Raw genomic sequence first — 23,206 nt, 5'->3', positions numbered from 1 at the left:
ATGTCCAGGGTATCATATGTGACAGGTCTTTTTTGTTTGTTTGAATTGTTGTTTTGCCATGTTGAAATGTTTTCATCGTATCTAAGTTTTCAATGTTTGTAGGTTGCATGCCTCAGCAATGCTGTTGACCAACAATACATTACATCTTAATACAAACAACTTAATTTTTATTTCCAAAGCAGAAGTTTAGTGAGGATGAAGGGTATTACTTTATGTTTTTATAAATCTCTTTAGTGCCTGACTCGGTAGAAGACTGTTAGATTTTGATAGCTGCTTCTGCATTCCATCTGTTATAATATGTTGTTTTGGTTGAAGAACATGAAAATCTGGCAGGCAGATTTGTAATTGAAAAGGGAGGAATATTTGAATAGCCTTTTTAGATAATTTCATACTATACTAAGACTATAAGGAATAGTTTCTTACAGGTTAAGACTCTGAAGTCGTATCAGTGAAATTTTCGTATTTGGTTTCATTAAAATGCATTGGCATATCCTGCACTTTGAATGAATCTTTTATCCGTGTGTCTAGTTTTGTAACATCGTGCATTGGTGATTTGGAAAATATGGGTTCAGTGAGTTACATAAATCTTTCAGATGTTGACACATTTTGTTATATAGTATTTTAAAAAAATCTTATTCCTCTTACTATCTGCCCAATCAAAAATTCCTTAAGTATTGGGAAGCTGTCAAGTTCATGATGGTGGATACAGATTTTTCGAAAATTCTGATTTTTGCTTGAAAGCTCAAATTTTATCATTGGCAACAAACTGTCAATTGTTTTCCTTAAGTGACAGACTTATTTTGTTCATTTTTGAGGAAATGCCTGCCACACACGAGTCTGAATATCAGTGGTTTGTAAGTTTTTTTTACTAATAAAAATGGTCTTGTTGGGTCATGGGCATTAAGGAAGGTATGTGATACGATGAGCACTGAGTGTTATACGCAACTGATGAATTACCGAACTCTACATCTGAAACTAATGATATGTTGGCTAATTGAATTTATTTTATTTTTTTTAAAGATTTTATTTATTTATTTGACGGAGATCACAAGTAGGCAGAGAGGCAGGCAGAGAGAGAGGGAAGCAGGCTCCCTGCTGAGCAGAGAACCTGATGCAGGGCTCGATCCCAGGACCCTGAGATCATGACCTGAGCCGAAGGCAGAGGCTTTAACCCACTGAGCCACCCAGGTGCCCCGGCTAGTTGAATTTAAATTTTTAAAAAATGGTGTTGTTTGAAAAAAAGCTTGCAGCTCAGTCAACAAACTGTTTCTCCATCTACCCTGAATCGAATGGCTTATGGCATTAACCACCATCTAGAAAGATGCAGGTGTATAGAAATGATGCATAGAAGGCAAATATCTTTGTATAAGGCCTTAGCATTTGGAGACATTTTGGGGAAGCAGCTCCTCTGCTGGTAAAATAAAAAAATTCTCATGACATAGTTGACTTAATATGCCAGAAATTATGCAAACGAATGTTGTTTCCTTCAACATAGTGACCTTGGAGACACAACACCACATTCAGTGATAACGCCAAGGGTTAGAACACAACGTTTTTAGAATGTCACCTTATTTGGAATCGCTTCAAGTTCTGACTTTAGCTTACTCCGTAGATGGTGTTTGGATGTACTGTTTTAAAACTGTATTGCCTCAAATGTCTGTTAACATTTTTCCAGTGATATATACAGTTGTCTAGTCTGGGAGGATGCTGTTGCCTAGGAATAAGGGGTTACATTCGCAGCAGTTTACCGTATTTATTACAGTGAGAACCAGCACTAGTCTTGGAGTCTTCATACTCTCTGACTAGCCAGATGACCTTGAATAAAGCATTTACCTTCTCACTGTTTCTCTGTCAGGTCAAGTGGTTGGGTTAGGTCCTGAGTCTTACAGCACTCCTGTCCTGTGATTCCCAGATTCTAGATGCCTGAAAGCAGGATGTCCTACATTGTCTGTGAAGGTGTCCACACAGGGACTCACTCTGCAGCCTTCTGGACTGTTTCTGCCCGCCCCCTCTCTGCCCTAGCAAGGTGATAGCCTTCTGTGGTTGTGATTTTTAAAAGGCATTTTTGATTCTTAATAGGGTAGAAGAGTTAAGAACTTGGTAAAATACCATTTTTGTCAGCTCCTGTGGAGATACCCAGTATATTTGGCGATGAAGCTGGGAGTAGGGAAATCTAGATGACTAGGTTAAGGTTGGTGAAAAATGTGGGGAGAACAACTAATATTTACCATCTGTGGTGTGCAAGTCATTCTGTTAATGGCTGCTTGTGACAGATCAGTTCTAAGTGGCCCTTTGAAGGAGGTGATGGAATACTTATTTTCATAGATGAGGAAGCTGAAGTCCAGAGAGCTGCTTTAATTTGCTTGAGGTAGAGAGAAAGTGTTTGAGCCAGATCTGGCTGGCTTTACAACTGGTTTTCCCCAAATTTCTAGATGCTGCTCTCTTCTTCCCCCCTCCCTGGCCATGATATTCCTTCTCGTGTTTCCTTATGATTATTTTAAGCTGTTCTAAAGTGTTGAAGAGATGTCAAAATTGTGCAACATTAATTTTGATGAGGGGTGGTGATTTTATAAATAAGCTTAACATTTATAAGCTAAATTTTTGACAGTGGTCAAAGATAAAGGTGAGAAAATGCTGATGTGAAGTCAAAACTTGTGTTGAAACAGGGTCTGCCCAGGGCTATTAGATATGTAAAATCGAGAGGGGAGGTAAGCTTTGGGACAATTTCTGAAATAGTGGTGGGGTTTGCAAATACAGCATTGAGGTGTCTTCCAGTTTCCCTTTCCATACCAACAAGTAGAAACTCAGATTTTTGTGGCTTATTTATTGGGAAAAAACTCTTTAACTTTTTATTTCTTCTGCAAGCGTGTGCGTGTTCCTGCTTTATTCTAGCCATGGTGATAAGTACTGGGGATAAAATGAAGACACAGAAGTGGTATTCCAGGAGCCCACAGCCCAGGGGCAGTGGGCACAGCACCCTGCTGGCCACAACCCCCGTTTCCCCACTTCCTGGGGGCTCTAGAGAGGGGACCTGTTGGGCTTGTGGCTGAAGCCCTGCGAACTGAAAAGATGTGCTGTTCTAGATTTCAGATACGGGGAAACCTACAGATGGTGGCTCGTTCAGGAAGGAGTTGTTTTAAAGAACTGTTCTGTGATCTTCTCTAGAAGTTTTTAAAGTTGTGGAAGCTGAAATTGTGTGTGTGTGAGTGTGTGTGTGTGTGTGTGTGTTTTCAATTGGAGAGCTCTTCCATCTGTATAGTTAGGGAATCTGAGTAAAGAAGTGTCCTAAGCTAGACCTTTAAGACTAATCATAATGGATAATAAAAATTTTTAATATATTTTTTAGAGTAAGTATATTTATGGTAGGAATTTGAAGAAGTTGTCCTTACAGCATCCCTGAAGATGACGGCTGACATTAACCTGTTTTGCTTTTTGGAAAAGGAAATTGAAGAGATCATTTCTCAAGTTTGTGCAGCAAATAAATGGGAAATGGGAAGAATACACTTAGCATCCATTTCTTCAGGGTTTTATAGGATGCCTTGTAGTTATATTCTGAACCCTTAAAATGTTAATTTAATGGAAGGATTACAGTTCTGTGATCAAGAGTATATATTATTGGTGATTAGGGAGAGATTGTGTGCTGCTGGCCTTGTTTAGAAATAAAGAGAGGATAAGGTTTCATTCTTCTGAGAAATTTGCTTTAGGTGACTGCTTGGTCTTTGGACCAACACTTCAGACATTTAGGAAAGGACCTGGTAGGATTCTGAGGCCTTTTTCGTGGAGAGGTACCTGCAGGTGTCCATGGCCTCACCTCCCTTTCTCTAGGTGGCTTGAGGCAGAGGATGCCCTGGGATGCCCCGGGATGTCCCTTTATAGCCTTGCAAGGGAACGTGTTCTGAGAAATGGTGGTTTCCTAATCTTGCCATGTAAACCGGGTGCTAATTTACCTTTGGGGGGAGCATTTACTTGAGTGACTAGTGGTTTCCACATTTCAGTAATGGGGTATTCCTTCCAAAATGTGTATCTTTCTAAATAACATAGCTTAAAAACTTTGGAGTGATTTACTTCTCCATGAATTCAGAATGAATTCTGTAGAGTGGTAACTGTACTTTAGAGTTACTGAATTATTTACATAATATATGTGTCAACGTTTGATTTATCTGAATAGTCACTTTTTATTAATTATCTGTGCTTTCTGAAATTTTGATTACTTTTCTATCACTGGAAGTGTGAATTTCAGAAGAGGACATCTGTACTTCACCTATTTCTAATTGTGAATTTCTAATTGTGAATTACAATTATTTCTAATTGTGAATTGTGAATTACCTATTTCTAATTGTGAATTACTTACCAATAAGGTATTTGCCATTTTGTTCCACCACCTTTCCACTCCCCTCTCTACAGATGAAGAACCAAGAACCAGAGAGGCTAACTAACTGGATCAAGGCCACACAGCCTGGTTGACACATTTTGCATATTTAAATTTCTCACACTGAAGGAGAAAGTTGTCTGATCATCTGCATTGCCTACTAACTGTGTGCCAGGGACTGTCTTAAGTGCTTTGTGTATACACTAATTTAGTCTTCATGAATTAGAGATAGATGGAATTACCATTTCTAGAACCAGATGTCATTTCACCATTGGTCTCAGACCTCAGTGCGTTCATAGTGCCCTGTGACCATGCCACTTTCTCTTTTGATGTGTGGGTTCCATACACATTTTGATGTGTGGTTCCATACAAGTTTTAGGCTTGTTTGTTCTATTTCTGTGAAAAATGCCACTGGAATTTCCATAGGGATTGTATTGAATCTAGAGGTTGCTTTGGGTAGTGTGGATGTTTTACTTTTTAAAGATTTTATCTTATTTATTTATTTATTTGAGAGAGAGAGAGAGAGTGTGTGAACATACACAGAGAGCGGGGAGTGGGGGAGAAGTAGGCTCCCTGCTGAGCAGAGAGCCTGAGTTGGGGCTCGATCTCAGGACCCTGAGACCATGACCTGAGCCGAAGGCAGACCCTTTACCTGCTGAGCCACCCAGGTGCTCCTGTGTACTGGACATTTTATAACATTAATTCTTCAATCCATGAGCACATTGTATCTTTCCACTTATTTTTGTCTTCATTTTCTTTCTTTAGAAACTTATACCTCAAGACCACTGCCTCCTTTGGAATTCAACAAGCCAGCCAAAGCCATGGGAATGAAGCCATATTTACTTTTTGTTAGTTCTATCTGTACCCATTCTTCTGCTTGTCCTGTTGAAAGAGGCAGATACCATGCCCTGTGCTTGGGTCTTCTCCCACACCTGCCCCCTCCTCTGACACTCATGCCCTTAACTGTTTCCCTTTTACTATGCTTCTCCTTGGACCTCTCACTTTTTATGTCTGTCTCCTGTCAGTGTTCTCTGTCTTATCTAAAAAATGCTTATACCGTGCTTACCCTGTGGCAGGCACCCAGCACTTTAGCAGTATTAATGCACTGAATTCTAATAACCCTTGTGGAGTAAATGCTGTTGTTATCCCCATTTTACCTTGAGGCACAGGGAGACTAAGGAATTTTCTCCGGGGTTGTGTGAGTTGTGTTTGGGCACAAACCCCCTTTCTCTCATGTTGAGTCTGCAGATGCGAGTCCTTGATCAGTGCACTCCACTGCTGCCCGTCGTCTCTTCGCCTTCTGTGTGGGAGGCTGGCAGCCATCTCTGCTTTTCTGTCCTCCCATCACCACCTTAACTCCAGCCCTTGAGCTTCTGGGTCTGCTTCCTAGAAGCTGTTCTTAGCAGAGTTCCTGATACCTGCCTGTGGAGTCTGGTGGACCCTGTTCTTGCTCTGTAGCTTTTGAAACTGTTGATCACCTCCTTCTTAAAGCTTTATGCTTTCCTTCCTTTTTTTTCCATGTTTGTTTTTGTTGTGCAGAGGGACGCTTCTGCCTGCCTCCTAAGTGTTGGTATTCTTCAGGATTCTCCCCTTGTTCTGTCCTCTTATCACTGAGCACACTTTCTGGGTGATCTGATGTGCTCCCAGCCTCCCTTCTGTTTGTCAGTGGCCCCGACAGCCATATCTCTAGCTCAGCTTTCTTTCTTGAGCTCTTCTCTTTTAAATTGTGTGGCTTCCTTGGTGGCTCTGTGTGCATTTCTCTGTGTGCATCATTTCTCTGTGTGCATCCCCGTGTAAATTCTGGTCTTCTTCTGTTCCCCATGTTTCGGTCAGTGGTATAATCATCTGCTCGGTTACCCAAGCCAGAGTCCTGTCATCCTAGACTCTTCATCCTCCAACGTCCGATCAGAAACTGAGTCAGATGGTTGTGGAGTTCTGTCCTTCAGTGTGTCCCACTCCTTTTTGCCCCTGCACCATCATCTTTTACCTGAATTCCTGCAAGAGCCTTCAAACTGGGCTTCTTGTGCCTCCTCTGTACCATTCCCACCTCTCCCAGTCTGTGGTCCACACACTGGTAAGGGGGATTCTTTCCAAAATGTACATCTTTCTAAGCTGTATGGGTTATAAACGGGAGAGTGGCTTGACTTCTCCTTGAATTCAGAATCAATCGTAAGGCCCTTCAAGATTGAGCCTCCACTTAAGGCATATCGAGGTATTTGCAGACATCTGAACCTGCCCTGCTTCCCTAAGCCTCAGGAGTGGATTTCTTCCACCCTCCTGCTCCCCTCTGCCTGCTGTTCTCCTGCTTGCCCTCTACATCTCTGCTTAGACAGAGCCCTCTAGACCAGAACCACCTGTATTTTCCACCGTGGTAGAAAGTCAACAAGGCTCTGTGTTTGCTGCATCCAGTCGATAGCCACTAGCCACGTGTGCCTTTGAGCACGTCCACGTGGCTAGTGTGACTGAAGAAGAGGATTTTAACCTTCATGTAATTTCACTTAACTGAAATAGCTCTACGGGGCTAACGGGAGGGTTCTTGTGCTTCTCCGCATTCTGTTCTTATCTCCTCCACCAAAGCACTTTGCCCAAGAACAAAATACTAACTGATAGTATTGGAGGGGTCAGGAAAAATTCACAAAAAAACAAGCTCAAGAACTCAAAGTATATTTATATAAAAACAAGAATAGTATAATGCAGAAAAATAATTTTGTAAAACATAATTTTGATTCATCAGGAACCAGTTGTTATTTTTATCATGTTCATTCACATAGTTGTTTTATATTGGGTTTACATCTGAAATGCTTAAATATAAGCTGTGAACCAAGGAGCCAGGTGAAATTAATAATCAAAATTTATTTCAGACATGCTAGTGTTTGTGGATGCCAGATAACTTTTTAGTTTTCAATGATACTTGTTATTGGGTGGTTAGTAAATACTGATGGAACTTAAAATGGTTCATGATGAAAGAAGTATTGAAATATTTTTATATTTGCGAGTTAACGTTTTAACAGAAAATCATTTATTCAAATACAAGATATTTGCAAAATCAAAAAATTAAAAGTAACAAAATTTAAATTCATTCTACAAGAAAGTTGATTCTGATAGGTTAGAAGCTGCTGACTACCAAGTTTGTATGCAACTGATAACAATTATTTGAATACTGGTTATCTCAGCAATTTGAAATACGAAATGGTATTTTGAAGTTCTTCTCTTTACCACGGTGAGAAACAATCTTTAATCTCCCTGTTTTAGTTTTAGTGCTAAGGAACGTTGATCTTGACAGCTGTCCAACCCAGGTACGGAGGGCTTGTGCGTTCACTTTTGAAGTAGAGTGTGAGGTGTCTGGTCTTCTGGAGCAGTTTGTGCCCTTTCTAGGTGTTCACGGCAGTCTGGAAGACGTAGTGCAGGGCAGTACTCCTATGTGATGCGACGCTCTGATTTATATACAGAGTCTGTAAGGCTGTTTTAAGAGATTGGAGATGTGTTTGTCATAGCCACTGGTTTTTTAAAGGCACTGTACTCTCGGTAGCGTGGTTAGACTAAAACCTTTGTGTTCTGCGGAATTGTTTTAGAGGAGAAACTGAGAATATTTTCAAATTATTTCTGAGAACTGGCATGGGACTTTGGTGTGTTTAGAGATATAATGAATATGGGGCAAGAACATGAACAGTGTGGGTAGGTGTAATATGACGTGTGTATTGCTGATGAAATATAACTGTTTTCATTTCCTTACCTGCACCATAATTTTATTGGCAAATGATGTATACCAGTTAAACTCGGAAAAGCCGTACCGACGGGCGGGTGCAGCAGTCTGAGGCCTTAGGAAGCTCTGTATCTTACAGGTGGGTAGATAGGTGTCTGTTCTTTTTGTAATTTTGGATTAAACCAAGTACAGATTTCAATGATAAGATCTTATGGGTGACCTTAAATTATCTTGATCATCCTCATTATGTGAAATAAATGTCTCACCTGGTAGTAGCTCCTCTTCTCACTGTGCCTTTTTTTTTTTTTAAACACGTTACAGTCTCTTTTACCTGCTCACTCGAGGTGAACTTAATATTGATCTCTGATCAAAACGAACACAAAGTAGAAATTCCCAACTACATCAGTGGGATCCCTCTTCACACTGAAATATAAAGTTTACCTACCAGTTAGAACGATAGCCTAGTATCAGGCATCTTGTACAGTCATGTAAATTACTTAACCTGAGATATGTTTCATTGAATGAGTTTTAGGGGAAATATTTGAGGCAGAAGTGGCCATTACAGTCAGCTTTCAGCAACGTAGAATAGTATGGTGCTGCAGTAAAATAATAAAGGTATTTATTGCAGAATGTATTGTAATTTGATGGGGGGACAGATTTGGGTTATGAATTAATTTGCTTAGAATAGTATAAAAGATATTTCATTTTGCGCACAGTGCTCAGCTAGCTGGGGAAGGAAGCTCAGAAAACCTCTGGGTTAACAAGGAAAAGGGCTTGTTTAGTGCTGAGCCTTTGCTGTGGACACAGGAAAATGTAAAATTACAGAGTTTATGGAGAAAACTATTGTCTTTTATCACATGCAAATATGAAGACATTTAACTTGGCTAAAAGGTGTATCAGACTTAGGTACCTGGGTGTCTTAGTTGGTTAAGTGTCTGCCTTTGGCTCAGATCATGATTTCAGGGTCCTAGGACCCAGCCCCACTGCATCAGGGACTCCCTGCTCAGTGTGGAGTTTGCTTCTCCCTCTCCATCTGCTCCTCCCCCTCTGCTCATACTCTGTCTCTTGCTTTCTCTCTCTCTCAAATAAATAAACAAAATCTTTAAAAAAAGATATATGGGGCTTATTTAGCTGCATGAAATTGATAGTTTTGATTATAAGTTGTTATATTTTAGAATAGTTTTTTTTTTTTAAAGATTTTATTTATTTATTTGACAGAGATCCCAAGTAGGCAGAGAGGCCGGCAGAGAGAGAGGAAGGGAAGCAGGCTCCCTGCTGAGAAGAGAGCCCAATGTGGGGCTTGATCCCAGGACCCTGGGATCATGACCTGAGCCGAAGGCAGAGGCTTTAACCCACTGAGCCACCCAGGCGCCCCAGTTTTTTTTTTAATTTAAAAAAAAATTTTATTTATTTGTCAGAGAGAGCACAGGCAGGGAGAGCAGCAGGCAGAGGGGGAAGCAGACTCCCTGCTGGACAAGGAGCCCGATGTGGGACTTGATCCCAGGACTCTGGAATCACGACCTGAGCCAGAGGCAGACGCTTAATGACTGAGCCACCCAGGCATCCCTGGAATAGTTTTTGATAATGGTTTTGGTTATCAAATAGTTGTGATGATGGTGGCATTATAGAACCAACTTACATTTATAAGTGGCATAGGCATAGAAAAAAAATGTTTCCAACCTTGTTATAAGTCAGAATGATCACGATATAATGGATGTGAAGCTATTTATTACGTATTCCAGTCTTAGTTCCATTTCCTTTGTCGGTATAATTTATATTGAAATAGAGATTTAATGTAGTTACTGAATAGGTGACATTTGTTTTCTTCCTTTTCCCCCTTTAGACTTACCTTTTTGAGAGCATGTACAGTTTTCCAAAATAACTTTTTGTAACACTTTTCCAAGGACCTCTTCAGCTTTCCTTTACAGTTCCCTGTCACTTTTATATCACTTGCTTCCCTGATAGAGATTTGGATTTTCAAAGTCCTGTGTATTCCTCTTTTGCATGAAATTCCTTTTTTAAAAAAACCTTCCAGGTTCCCGTGTGACCTCTACCCAAGTCCTGTGACACTTTGCCTGTGTCTGTGCTGAGGTTTATTCATGATGGATAAGGCTTCTCATCACATGTGCTCGCCTCTAGCAGAGATGATAAATTATTTTCAGCTGTGATATTGCCAAAGGTTCTTTTCCCCCTCTGCTAAGGAAAAGAATGTTAGTAGTATGTATCAGAGAACGCTGTTTACTACAACCTTTCTCTCTCTGCATTTCAAACCAGGCAGAGTTGGGTACAGAATTGGGAGTTTTAAACTCCCCCTGGAAGATGAGACAAGATCCTCTTTTCAACTTTTTAGAACCCTTGAAAATGAAAAAGAATGTAGGAAGTTGCCAGATCAGTTAATCAGTGCCAGCTGTAGTAAGTATACAGAAAACACAGTTCTTACAAGAACAGTTGGCTGTTTGCCCTTTTTTTTTTTTTTTTTTTTTTTTAAATTAAAGCCCCTCAGCACTGTAGCCTGTGTCCTCCTGTGGCATCTCTCAGTGGTTCAGGATCAGCTTTATACGGGTTTGTGATCAGCAGGGCACCCCTGGACAGAGAGTGGCCCTACGCAGCTCCTTCCTTCCCTCCTTCTATTCTCTTCTCACCCAGATGGGTGTGTGTGTGTGTGTGTGTGTGTGTAGTCAGTTGCTTGAAATAGGTCTAGATAGAGCGAATAGGGAAATATATTTTCAAATGGTGATTTTTAAATAGGCTAAGAAACATGTGACATCATTTGCCTTTATAGATCACCCGTGTTTTGTTTGTTTAAAGTATGCCAGGATATTTTACAGTATTAAGCAAGATGTACCCAGCAATCAACAAATTTTGTAAAATTTGTATTACTCTTCCATTAGTCTGTCCAGTAATCGTCCTTGCCAGGTGGATTGAAATACATTTCTGAAGTTTAGTTTTTCCCTGTCCCAGATAAATTACACTAAAAAAATTTCCATTTATCTATTTGTGGACCTTTCTCTGTTTGGTTTCCTCCTTGTCTGTAACACAATTAATTAAGATAGCATTAAGAAGATGGGGTAGATTCACATATTTTACAGAGATACATATCTTGTTTACATATATGGATATAGTGTGTACAGATATGTTTAGTTGAATACTTTCAGTACTTTTAGAATGTACTGGTCTTTTGCTGGGCCATGCGAAGTTGTGTATGGAAGGAAGGTCACTATGGACGTGTTCTTATGTCTTGTGGTGGGACAAGCAGGTTAGCTGTCTGCTGGCTGCCTTCTCAGTGGGCTTAGTCTTTGAAGGAGCTAATTTCAGAGTGATAATTCAGTTTGGAATTGCAGGGCATAAAGCTTGTTCTCTAAGGGACATTGATTTCCAGGATTCTTGTGGTGTAGTGGCACAACTTATTTATAGGACAGTATGTACCTTTTGGCCATTTTAGAAAAAAAATTAGTGTTGCGGCCATGTACTTGGTATGAACTGTTAGCTGAGTGCTGTTTCATTGGTTTCCTTGGAGGAAACCATTGGCCCCATGGTTTGTGATCAGCAGGACATCCATGTATTATATAGAAACATTATATAGAAAAAAGAACCATCTTTATCTGAAAAGCAGCTCAGAATGTGCAGACTCTCAAAGTTATGTAGAAATAACTGAAAGATTTCTGCAAGAAACCTGTGAAATAGTGTGTTAGGTAACACGGCGTTAGCTATCAATGTTAACTGCAGTTTTGGGGGGCGGGTCATGTAAAATGATTGGCAAGCAGATGGATGTATCTTTAAAATTAAGCCACTTTTAGATACCCAGTCCTTGTAAACCATTGCAAATTAAAATTTGTCACTAAGGAGTCCTCATAATTCTCTGGATGAGCTCAGCATTAGTATTGTTTCTTTGTTGGTCAGGAATGCCAGGACTACCTTTCCCAAACAGTAAGATGGTACATCTTTGTATTACTTGCTTTGTAATTCTTGGGGATGAGTTATTCGTTGTTTGTTATTCATTCTCGTGTTGATTGAGAAGCAGTGAGAGTCACAGCTGCTGGAGGACCTGAGTCTGAGAGCAGGACTTCCCAAATTTTCATCTGCACAGGCATCAACAGGGGCGCTTGTTAATAAAATGCAGATTCTGGGTCAGGAGGTCTGGGTTAGGACCCCAGGATTCTGCATCTCTCAGCAGCTCCTAGGAAGTGCCCGCAGTTCCGGGACCCCCTTCAAAAATGGCAAAGGAAATAGAGGAGAGCAACCGTGCTGAGTGGTTTTGTAGCCCTTTCCCCAGTGCAGCGCAAATACTAGGGAGGGCTTCAAAATCAGCCTGAGGAGGAGAAGGGCTGAGAGTCAGGAAGTTTCTCCACAAAGGTGGTAACAAAGGAGCTGAGAGGAAAAAGATGCCAGACTGCACAGTGATGGGGTGAGGATGGAGGGGTAAGGAGGCTGGTGGGGAGGCAAGGAAGGTGTGAGGAAGTGAACGTTCACTTGTTGGTAAACTTCCCGTGTTTCGACAGACCCAGCGCAGGTATTGGTGCTTGGGGAGTTTGGGGGTTAGAATGGAGGTTGACAGGGATCTGATTATGAAGTGCCTTCCCCCAAGCCAGAGCATTTGGACTTGATGCGAAGCGTGGAAACTCTTTCAAGGATTTTAATCAGGGGAAAAAGATGATGTGTTTTGTGTTTTGGAAGATCATTCAGTCAGCTGTGTGAACTTGTTGAGACTGGACTTGGGAGAAACAGCCAGCCTTTCATGTTCTGTCCTTGACTAACACATGAAGGCCTGATTTCATCAGAGGCGGTGGGAACTGAGAGAAGTGCACTTGGGGGATATTAGGCAGGCCGGGTTAGCAGGTTGGTTGGTGTCTGGGATACACAGGCCATCCAAGGGGCATTTATTAGAATAGCAAGCTGCACAGGGCAGGGGCCATGCCTGTTCTATTCAGCTCTGTGTCCCTGAGGTCTGGTAAATGCATTAAGCAAAGTAGGCACTCATTAAATATTTTTTAAATCAATGAAATGAATGAATGAATGCCGGTGTGAAGCCCACCATCACTTCATACAATGTCAGTTCTGAGCATAGTTTTTCCTGTACAAAATGGATCTCTTCAATTGATACCAGAAAATTGGGGGATTATCTAGTGTTATAAATGGAAGCCAACTGTAAATGCAATTTTACCTTTTTAAAAATTATTTTTAAAAAATTTTTCATAGGATGCTTGGACCAGCATAGATCTTCTGAAGGACTTCAAGTCTTTTTTTGTTTTTTTTCTATATTTTTTTCTTCCAATAAAATTGTGAATGAAAGTAATATACAAAGCCCGTAAGGAAAATAGTGGCCTTACTCTATAGTTATGTAGATTCTTGGTTATAAAACTTAAGCTTGCAAATACTTTATTAAAGGGCAATGGTAATATGGCAATTATAAGTGAAAAGGATTTTGAAATTATCTTAAGGGTTGTAGTTTGTATAGTTGAGACTCATTCTTAACATAACAAAAATTAATTCATTAAGAAATAGAAATATATGTTGGGCGATATTACACAAAGAAATTTTATAGGTTGAAAAATAGTTAATTAACATAAAATGTGTTAAATGGAATAGGCACTATAAATTTCATCACAAGGGGTAGGTATGGACCTTTGAAGGAATGCTTTGAACTCTGAACAGGAGAAAATATTTTTCATCAAAGAAAATTTCTACTATCTAATATGGTGTTTGTCTAAAAAGGTTACCTCTAACAAGAAATATGTAGTAGTGCTGTCCATAGGTGTTTCTGCGTTGACAGAAATGTTCCGTGTATGCACCGTGCATATATGCACAATGAGCACTGGAAATATAACTTGTGTGACTGAGTTCCTGAGTGTTAAATTTTATTTAGTTTTAATTAATTTAAATAGCAACATGTGGCTCATGGCTGTTGTGTGGGACAGTCCATCCATAGCATATTGGCACTGCCTGAACATACTAATGAAAAAATGTGGTCTTTCCCTGGGTGGAGGGTGGGGGGTTCAAAAGGGGCACCAATTGGTCCATGAGGCAAATCTATTTTTTTTTTTAAAGTTTTTTTTTTTTTTTATTATTTATTTGTCAGAGAGAGAGAGAGAGAGAGAGAGAGAGAGAGCACAGGCAGAGTGGCAGGCAGAGGCAGATGGAGAAGCAGGCTCCCTGCTGAGCAAGGAGCCCGATGTGGGACTTGATCCCAGGACTCTGGGATCATGACCTGAGCCGAAGGCAGCCGCTTAACCAACTGAGCCACCCAGGCGTCCCTCCATGAGGCAAATCTAGAATGAAGTTGGGATCAACTGATGTTTCTGACTTGGAGGCATTTCTGTTGGATACCTTCTCCCATGGCGAGCATTGGCCTGGGTAGACTTTCTCTTTTCCAAGTGGCTCTTGGGGGCCATTAGTGGGCATGACTGTCCACAGGCCTCATGATCTAGCAGATCCATGAATGTGAATATTCAGCCGTGCTAAGTCCTTATCGTGCATGTGTTCACCCATCGGCTCATGGATTCTCCTTGCTTTTGATACGATTTGTAACCTTGATGATGGAGAGGCGTCTTCCCAGGTTGTACTGCGGGTGGTTACATGTGTTTTTCCAGCTGCTAGACACTGCCACAGAAATGCTGATACATGCTTTACCCAATCCCAAGAATCACTGTCACAGTCATGTTACACGCCTCAGGCTCTTTGGAGGTGGGGGGAAGAGACTTAAAGAGAACAATTACAGATCAAGCTATAGAACACAAAATAGTCTTCATCATCTAAAAGGCAGTTATCCTTTGATCCCACACTTGCCCGTATATGTTGGCTATTTATGAAAAAAAGTTGGCCCCAGAGTGGCACTCTACTTACACAATTGGATAAGAAGTGGCTGGACTGTGGAAAATACGGCTTCACAGGCACTGTGATACCACATTGAAGCTTGGCTGCAGAACTGCCGTATTACTCTGGGAAGAGCAGCGGAGTTAAGTATTCCTCTTTTATGTAAGTTTGAGGTGGTCAGAAATTCACTTCAAGATATTAATACATATTTTTGCACAACTTATTTCTTTCATCCTGGCTTGTTGTATGCCCCTTGCTTTCATCCCTGGTCCTCTGCATGCGGCTTTCTTGTTTTGTTGGATCTGCCGGTTTTCATCCTGCTTATTCCCCCCAAGAGTCAACCAGGAGCCTCACTATGGTGCTAATAGGTGCTTGCTTCCTTAAAGTTATATATAGTATAATTAAAAACATTTGTCTGAAAGGAAACTCTCTTCTGTTTGTTGGTTTCAGCAGTTTAGTGACTTATCTGAACAAAACAGACCCCAATTTAGGCCTTTAGTAATTTGCTCTTACTAGTAAGCTGCCATTTCTTCCATACATCTCTCTTTCGTCTTTGGGAATTGTTTGTCATGAAAATATTTTTTAGAAGACGTTTACTTCTCTTAGTCTATAAAAGGGTTTTTAATCTGTTAGAGGAATAGGGGTTTGGATTAGAAGGTCCCCAAAGTACTTGCTAATTCTCAGATTTTCATAACGGGTTTCACAGTGAGGTCTCTACTGCAGGCAGGCGATTCTCTTGCTTGAGCTGTCTCGTTGGGCCCCTCTTCACCCCCAGACGTGCATGCGCCTTCTGCGCTGTCATTCTTGTCTCAGAATATACCCCGTGCCCAGGAGGGCACTCCGTGGAAACTTACATTATTATGTCTTCACTGTATGTTTCCATACTGTTTACTATCTAATATCACACATAGTTAAAACACTTGTCATTATAAATTCCCGAGAAATATTTTGTAAAATGTTATCCTAAATTTTCATCACCTCCGAATCTTTCTTTTCTAAGTGTCATCATTTACAGATGAGTTCCATGAGGATAAAGGGAATTTTGTTTGTTTTTATTTGCTGATATATCTCTGGTACCTAGACCAGTGGCTAGATCGTTGTAGGTACTCAGTATGTGTATTTTGAATAAGTAAATGTGATTTGGGATTTAGCTTGATTTTTATTTAAAGCCAAATGAAACATAAAGACAACCTGAATATTTATTATCTGAGTGATAATTATGAGAATTATTGGAGACCACTGGCAACTTGAATTTCTAGTCTTCTTTTCAATAATCTGTAACTGTGCTGTCCAGCATGGTAGCTACTGTCCCCAGGTGCACATTTTTCTCTTGAAATGTGGCCAGTAGAAATAGAGATATGCTGCAAGTGTAAAATACATACTTTGGGTTCAGACTCTGTATCAAAAAATGTAAAAACAGTCTCATCCATTTTTGAATGTTGGTTACGTGTTGAAGTGGTAATATTTTGCATATATTGGGTTAAATAAAATTTATTATTAAACATAATTTCACTCTTTTTTGGTTACTTTTAAAATGTGGCTACTACAAAATTTAAAATGACATGGCTCTGGTTTGATGGCTCATTGAATAGCTGATCTATCTAGACATAGAAAATGTAGATACTGAATGTAGAGAAGCGGCCAGCCTCCAAAAAGGAGTTCTAAATGAATATCTTTGATAGAAACAAAATTATATGTTGCAGCTGTGACTTAGGAAAGTGGGTATTCAAATGGACTTGATCAAATTAAAAAAGACCAAAATAAATTAATTAGATTAGCTCAGATCAGAAATATGAAATCCAGCTACCAGATGGATTCCTAGCATAGTCGCCAGCCAAGTCTTGAGGTCAGAAAAGGGGCAGAAGGGCGGTGGTGGCCGTCCCGGCACGCAGGAGCGGTCACTAATGATAGGCTCAAGCTGCAGTTTTTGAACGCCTGTGTCCAGAGCTCACCTGACGGTGGGCTCAGTTGTGGTGGGTGGTGCGTTTGCTGGATACCAGGTAGTGCTGTCATTTTTTCTGCTGCTGGGAAATGGAGTGAGTCTTAGTCGGAAAGATTGGCTAACTGGAAGCCTGTGCGTCAGGTAGGATTACTCTCAGTGAGTGTTCTATTTTGTCCCTTCCGGAGCCTGTAGGCAGGTTCTCTTTCTCCTTTCTGCTCAGCCTTAAGTTAATACAAAGTAGCATCAACATCAATGCCTGCAGCTGCTACTCCAGGCTGGCTGTGCCTCTGGGCTCAGTGGACCAGGCCGTCCCCTCCCCCTCCGTGCCTGCTCCCCAGAGCTGGCGGGGAGCCCCATGCAGGCAGTAGCATTGCCTCCTGTGATGCGTGGGGGACCCTAAAAGGGGAAGCCGTTATCCTATGAAACTAGGCCATCCATCCATATGAGTATACCGTACCTTCCTTAAGCTAATTTGAAAGGTTACTTTGGTAGGTGGTTAGTCTGCATGGCTAGTTTAAGCTGTTACCAAGTGCATTGTAAGATTTAGTTCCTTGAAAGCTAGAATGGGTCTTCAGTAAATGAAGACTGACTGCTCAGGCTGTTCAGAGGGAAATTCAGTTTATAGATATTGCATTTGGCACTGAAGATTTCTGCTTCTCTTTATTTTGGATTCAAAAGTGGTCATGTAGTAAAGCAGCATGTCGGTAAATAAAATGGTTTTCATGCTCACCTTATTTTCACCCTTCTGACCTCTGTTTTGGAGAAAGTCGATCAGAAAATTCATGGCAGTTAGCGGCGGAGTGAGGAGACCTCTGACTTTAGCTGACAGCTGTCACCTGAACACTTCAGACCTGGAGACCTTCTCAGGTGTTCTGTCTGTAGTTCTGACAGTGAACAGGAATGTTGTTTACGTTTTCTGTAAGCAAAATTCTCCCCTTGTTAGGAATATGTTAGAGTAGGACAGGCAGAACTGGGTTTTCTTCCTCTCTCTCTTACTGGTAAGTTCTCAGCAGTGTTGGTTGCCCGTTGTTCATTCCCATGCTGGTATCGAAGTGTCAGTAGAATTTATGACTGAGCCTGTTTCTAACATCACTTTTGAAATTCTTCAGCAAGATACTGCTTTTTTCAAGTTGGGCAGTATCACAATGCTTCGTAGACTTATGAAAGAGGAAAAAAATGAGTTAAATTCCAAAGATGTTTAAGATTTCAGACATTTTTCCTATGTGAATTAGTTCTTTATTAGGTTGTTGATTTAATTAGCGTTCGACAAAAACACTTTCCTCTTTTGATTGGTGAAGCATTCTTTAACTGGTTATTTTAATCAGATGCGCAAAATCTCTTAGGAACCGTTTAAATAAAATGTAGAGCAGTAGGTAGCATATATACCTGGTGCCATAAACACAGGATGCTGACGGTCGTGCTTTTCTCCCATGGCTCTCATCCTGCCTTGTCTCTGAGGAGGAAAAGGCAAGAGGGAAGCCTGCATGGATATTTCGAACTTTGTTGTGTTAAAGTGATTTTCAGTTTTGACTGGTATGGCAGGGGAAGGGGGAGTTTTCAGTTTCTTCTGATGAGAACAGTCATCGTCTAGTAACTCCACACAGCTGGGGTCTCTCTGAGCGGTCACATGGGTTCTGGGTCCATCCCCAGGGTCTGGTACCTGCTGGGGAACCGTGACCTGTGATCGGACCTCTCAGTCGCCAGTGCAGAGTGGGGACGCGCTGGGCCCAGAGCCATGAGTGAAATTGGTCTTCTTGCAGAACGAAAACTTTTATTTTGATCTCTTTCTGCATCTTGTATATCCCTGCCGTTAACGTAATGGATTTATGAGGTTATTATACTGTTTGCGGGCTTGCTTTCCACCATCATCACGGACGCTCCCTTGTCGGAACGTCATCGTGGACATGTTCTCGTTTGACACCTCTGTTGCTCTCACGTAGATGTATGTGGGCCGAAAATATCTAATTTGTACGAAATGACTGATTTTGGTATTTGTATAATCCTCTAGTCAATTTAACTAAGTTGAGCTTTTCACAGCCCTCGGTGCCGCGGCTGCTCATCTGATTACACTGCTCAGGGGAATAAGGTTAAGGGCGGGCTGTTGGTAACCAGAGCATTTCCAGGGCTTTAGTTCAGCAGATGGGCTGCTTGGCTATATTCATACATCTGCTTGCCTGCTGTGGCAGCTGCCGCTGCTTCATGTTGTGTTCTTTTGTTCTGTTCCATCCAAGAATGGAGCGCTAGGAAGTGGAGTGAATGGATTAATTTAAGGTTAAGGTTAGTGTTTTGCTTGCTTTCTAAGTAACCGATCATAATAATGCTTCTGGTAGAAGCTAATGAGTTTCTCTTAAAGTGAACTAGATTTATAAAATACAGCTCAGCAAGGGGGCTAGATTAGTATTGTTGATGGAAACCAAATTCAAATGTGTAAAATACGGGCAGTTTTTATCATTTGTTCCTAATTCTTTGTTTTCTTTCTTCCCCCCGTCCCCCCTCCCCCACTTCCCACTCTCTTCTAGGACCTATATCCAGACTTTGCCTGACACTGCAGGGTCCAAGAGAATTAAAGAAATACGGAATGACATGAAGAAGATTAGTTAAGGATTATAGGCTTTGAGGACAGACACCTCGGTGAGGTGAAGCCCAGACAAGCTCCTGAGCTGTAGTGTGGAGGAGCCGTGTGTTGGAAGAAGATGGCGGATCCGGGAATGATGAGTCTTTTTGGCGAGGATGGGAATATTTTCAGTGAAGGACTCGAAGGCCTTGGCGAATGTGGTTACCCTGAAAATCCCGTGAACCCCATGGGTCAGCAAATGCCGATAGACCAAGGCTTTGCCTCCTTGCAGCCATCCCTTCATCATCCCTCCACGAATCAGAATCAGACAAAGTTGACCCATTTCGATCACTATAATCAGTATGAACAACAAAAGATGCATCTGATGGATCAGCCAAACAGGATGATGAGCAGCGCCCCTGGGAACGGGCTCGCGTCTCCTCACTCGCAGTATCACGCCCCTCCCGTTCCTCAGGTCCCCCATGGCGGTAGTGGTGGCGGTCAGATGGGAGTCTACCCTGGCCTGCAGAATGAGAGGCACGGGCAGTCTTTTGTGGACAGCGGCTCCATGTGGGGCCCCCGGGCCGTGCAGGTGCCGGACCAGATACGGGCGCCCTACCAGCAGCAGCCCCAGCCGCAGCCGCCCCAGCCCGCCCCGTCGGGGCCCCCCGCGCAGGGCCACCCTCAGCACCTGCAGCAGATGGGCAGCTACATGGCCCGTGGGGATTTTTCCATGCAGCAGCACGGTCAGCCACAGCAGAGGATGAGCCAGTTTCCCCAAGGCCAGGAGGGCCTCAGTCAGGGCGGTCCTTTCATTGCCACGTCGGGCCCCGGCCACCTGTCCCACGTGCCCCCGCAGAGCCCCAGCATGGCGCCTTCCTTGCGTCATTCAGTGCAGCAGTTCCACCATCACCCCCCTACTGCTCTCCATGGAGAATCCGTTGCCCACAGTCCCAGATTCTCCCCTAATCCTCCTCAGCAAGGGGCCGTGAGGCCACAGACCCTTACCTTTAGTTCTCGGAGCCAGACAGTCCCCTCACCTACTATAAACAACTCAGGGCAGTATTCTCGATATCCTTACAGTAACCTAAATCAGGGATTAGTTAACAATACAGGGATGAATCAAAATTTAGGCCTTACAAATAATACTCCAATGAATCAGTCCGTACCAAGATACCCTAATGCTGTAGGATTCCCATCAAACAGTGGTCAAGGACTAATGCACCAGCAGCCCATCCACCCCAGCGGCTCACTTAACCAAATGAACACGCAAACTATGCATCCTTCACAGCCTCAGGGAACTTACGCCTCTCCACCTCCCATGTCACCCATGAAAGCAATGAGTAATCCGGCAGGTACTCCTCCTCCGCAGGTCAGGCCCGGAAGTGCCGGGATACCGATGGAAGTTGGCAGTTATCCAAATATGCCCCACCCTCAGCCGCCACACCAGCCCCCCGGTGCCATGGGAATCGGACAGAGGAATATGGGCCCCAGGAACCTGCAGCCGTCTCGTCCGTTTATGGGCATGTCCTCAGCACCGAGGGAGTTGGCCGGGCACATGAGACCGAACGGTTGTCCCGGTGTTGGCCTTGCAGATCCCCAAGCGATCCAGGAACGGCTGCTACCTGGCCAACAGCATCCTGGGCAGCAGCCGTCTTTCCAGCAGTTGCCAACCTGCCCTCCGATGCAGCCCCACCCGGGCTTGCACCACCAGTCTTCACCCCCACACCCACATCACCAGCCTTGGGCACAGCTCCACCCATCACCCCAGAACACCCCGCAGAAAGTGCCTGTGCCTCAGGTAAGGGAACTCGGATCCTGCCTGCCTCGCAGTAGAAAGGGCAACACGGTAACCTTCCCTAATAGATCTTTTCCTTCGAGTTTCACAGAAAGCTTTCTCGGTACGAGTGCCTTCATTTTTATCTTGTAAGCTGCGCGAGAATCTCACTTTTCTCCCAGAGTGTCTCACTTGCTGGCCTGTGCGTTTGTTCACCGACTCAGAGCGTCTCGAGTCTTTCTGTCCCAGGCATTGTGGGGGGGTGTTGTGGACACGTCCTAGATAACTAATCCCGGGGCTCTGCTTGCGGGAGTTGCCGCTGCCTGCGGGGACAGGGACGTGGGACTCCTGTTCTTTCTCTTTGCCTCTCTGGTTTCAAAACACACTGGAGCTTGGTTTCCAGCAAAGTTTTCTGTGTTTGTGGCAGTCCCTCCCACCTCTTTTAGAACATTATGGGTTTTTTTTCCCCTTGGGACGCTTCAAAATGTGTTCTTCTGTAATATTTATTTTACCAGCTATTGGATGCTAGTGTGAACTTAAATTGCAAAGTGTAGAAAATCATAGTCGACATTAATCCGCAGAAAATGTTTGGTCTCTAAGAGATTTGGGTACCTGGCACCACAACAGGAGTCTTCCTTTTTGTAAGCTGGGATTTTTATTGTCCTACCGAGTTTACAAGCAGACATTTATGTTTCAAGCCCTTGTAGTCACAGAGATGTCTGTCACTTATAAATGTTGGTGTTTGTGCCCTCGGTCTAGGGAAATTATATTGATATCTGTATAGGTACAGATCATTCTGCACACTCTTCAGAAACAGGTATTGGTTTTCTACTATGATTTCCACTTAAGTTTGGATGGCATAGGAGGTGACCTTAGAGCTGTTCTTAATGAACTTAGAATCGGTGTGGAAGGAGAAGCCCACCGAAGGACTACACGTGGTTATGTGACAAGTGTCCAGAGACAGGAAATACCCGGGAACGTGGGTGCTTGGCATTTGGCTAGGACTTGGCCAGGAAAAGTGAGCTGAGGACTGCATTTCTGGTTTGGGGACGACGTGATAACTGGGGGCATGGGACCTGGAGCTTGCCACAAGGCACGCCAGGTGGTGGAGGTCTTGTGTTCTGTTCTAAGGAATTCAGGTTTCAGTGGGGGAGCTCGGGGTATTGATTAGACAGTCCACAGAAACCTGGGGGACCAGAAGTTGAACTGTGAGCCTGTGGTGCAGGGCTGCAAGGGACAGTTTGCACCGGGGATTGGTGAGTGGAAAAGGAAGGGATTAAAGCAATGTGAAAGTAGAAAGCTTTGGTCAGGAAACAAATCTGTGTGGGTTAGCCCTGGTGGAGAGGCGTTTAGAACAGAGACTCCGAAGCCTCAGCCGTGGTGGGAGCGGGAGAGTGGAGATCAGGAAGGTCTCCTAGGGACCCGGGACATGAGAATATGTAGGGGTTTTGGGGGAAACTGCTCCTAGAAATCTGGCACACTGGGATATTCTCAGCAGGACCCCTGAGGTCAGTGGGAGCTGCCTGGGAGAGAGTTGCTCCCTGTCTCCCCTGGGAGCAGATGCCCAACCTGCAGCCCATGGGAAAGGGCTTGTGAGCCCTGTGGCTCCTGCACCAAGTGAAGGGGGAGGTGAGAAAGCCAATCTGGCAAGAGGCTGGGAGCAGAGAGCCTCAGGGGGGACATGTGTGCAGAGGAGTTAGTGGAGAAGATCGAACCCTGCTAATTTGTTTTCCCTTATATCAATCTCAAGGCAAGATGCCCCTCTTCAGAACTCACTGAAAGTGCCATCCCTGAGGCCAGCCAGCCTGGGTGCTTTCTAGGGCAGAAATGAATATGACTTTGTTTCCAGGAATTTTTCTTTTCTTGTTTCTCAGAAAGCGTCTTATTGGATAAGGGATGTTTCCGGAGCAATGGTTCTGACTTCTGTTCCGGCATCTTCTCGCTCCGCTGGAGGACGAGCACAGTTTGCAGAAGATACCTCTGTGGTTGTAATATGACCTCTGGGTGGGAATTGTTGATCTCCTCCAGCTTTCTCTGGTTTTAAGAGCACA

General features: G+C 43.0%; 1 protein-coding gene across 1 annotated transcript in view; it reads left to right on the top strand.

Moving 5' to 3' along the window:
- LOC111155368 (chromodomain helicase DNA binding protein 7) overlaps positions 1-23,206 on the top strand; it is a 193,872-nt gene that overhangs the window by 44,320 nt on the left and 126,346 nt on the right. The window contains exon 2 of the mRNA XM_022515513.1: positions 19,344-21,179. Coding sequence (XP_022371221.1) covers positions 19,518-21,179 — 1,662 coding nt within the window. The 5' untranslated portion in view covers positions 19,344-19,517. The remainder of the gene's footprint in view (positions 1-19,343; positions 21,180-23,206) is intronic.

Source organism: Enhydra lutris, unplaced genomic scaffold, assembly GCF_002288905.1.
Source record: "Enhydra lutris kenyoni isolate GAN:26980312 unplaced genomic scaffold, ASM228890v2 scaffoldscaffold41, whole genome shotgun sequence".
In the NCBI taxonomy this organism is placed as follows: domain Eukaryota; kingdom Metazoa; phylum Chordata; class Mammalia; order Carnivora; family Mustelidae; genus Enhydra; species Enhydra lutris.
The sequence above is the reverse complement of the archived record's forward strand: the minus strand, read 5'-3'. Positions and strand labels throughout refer to the sequence as shown.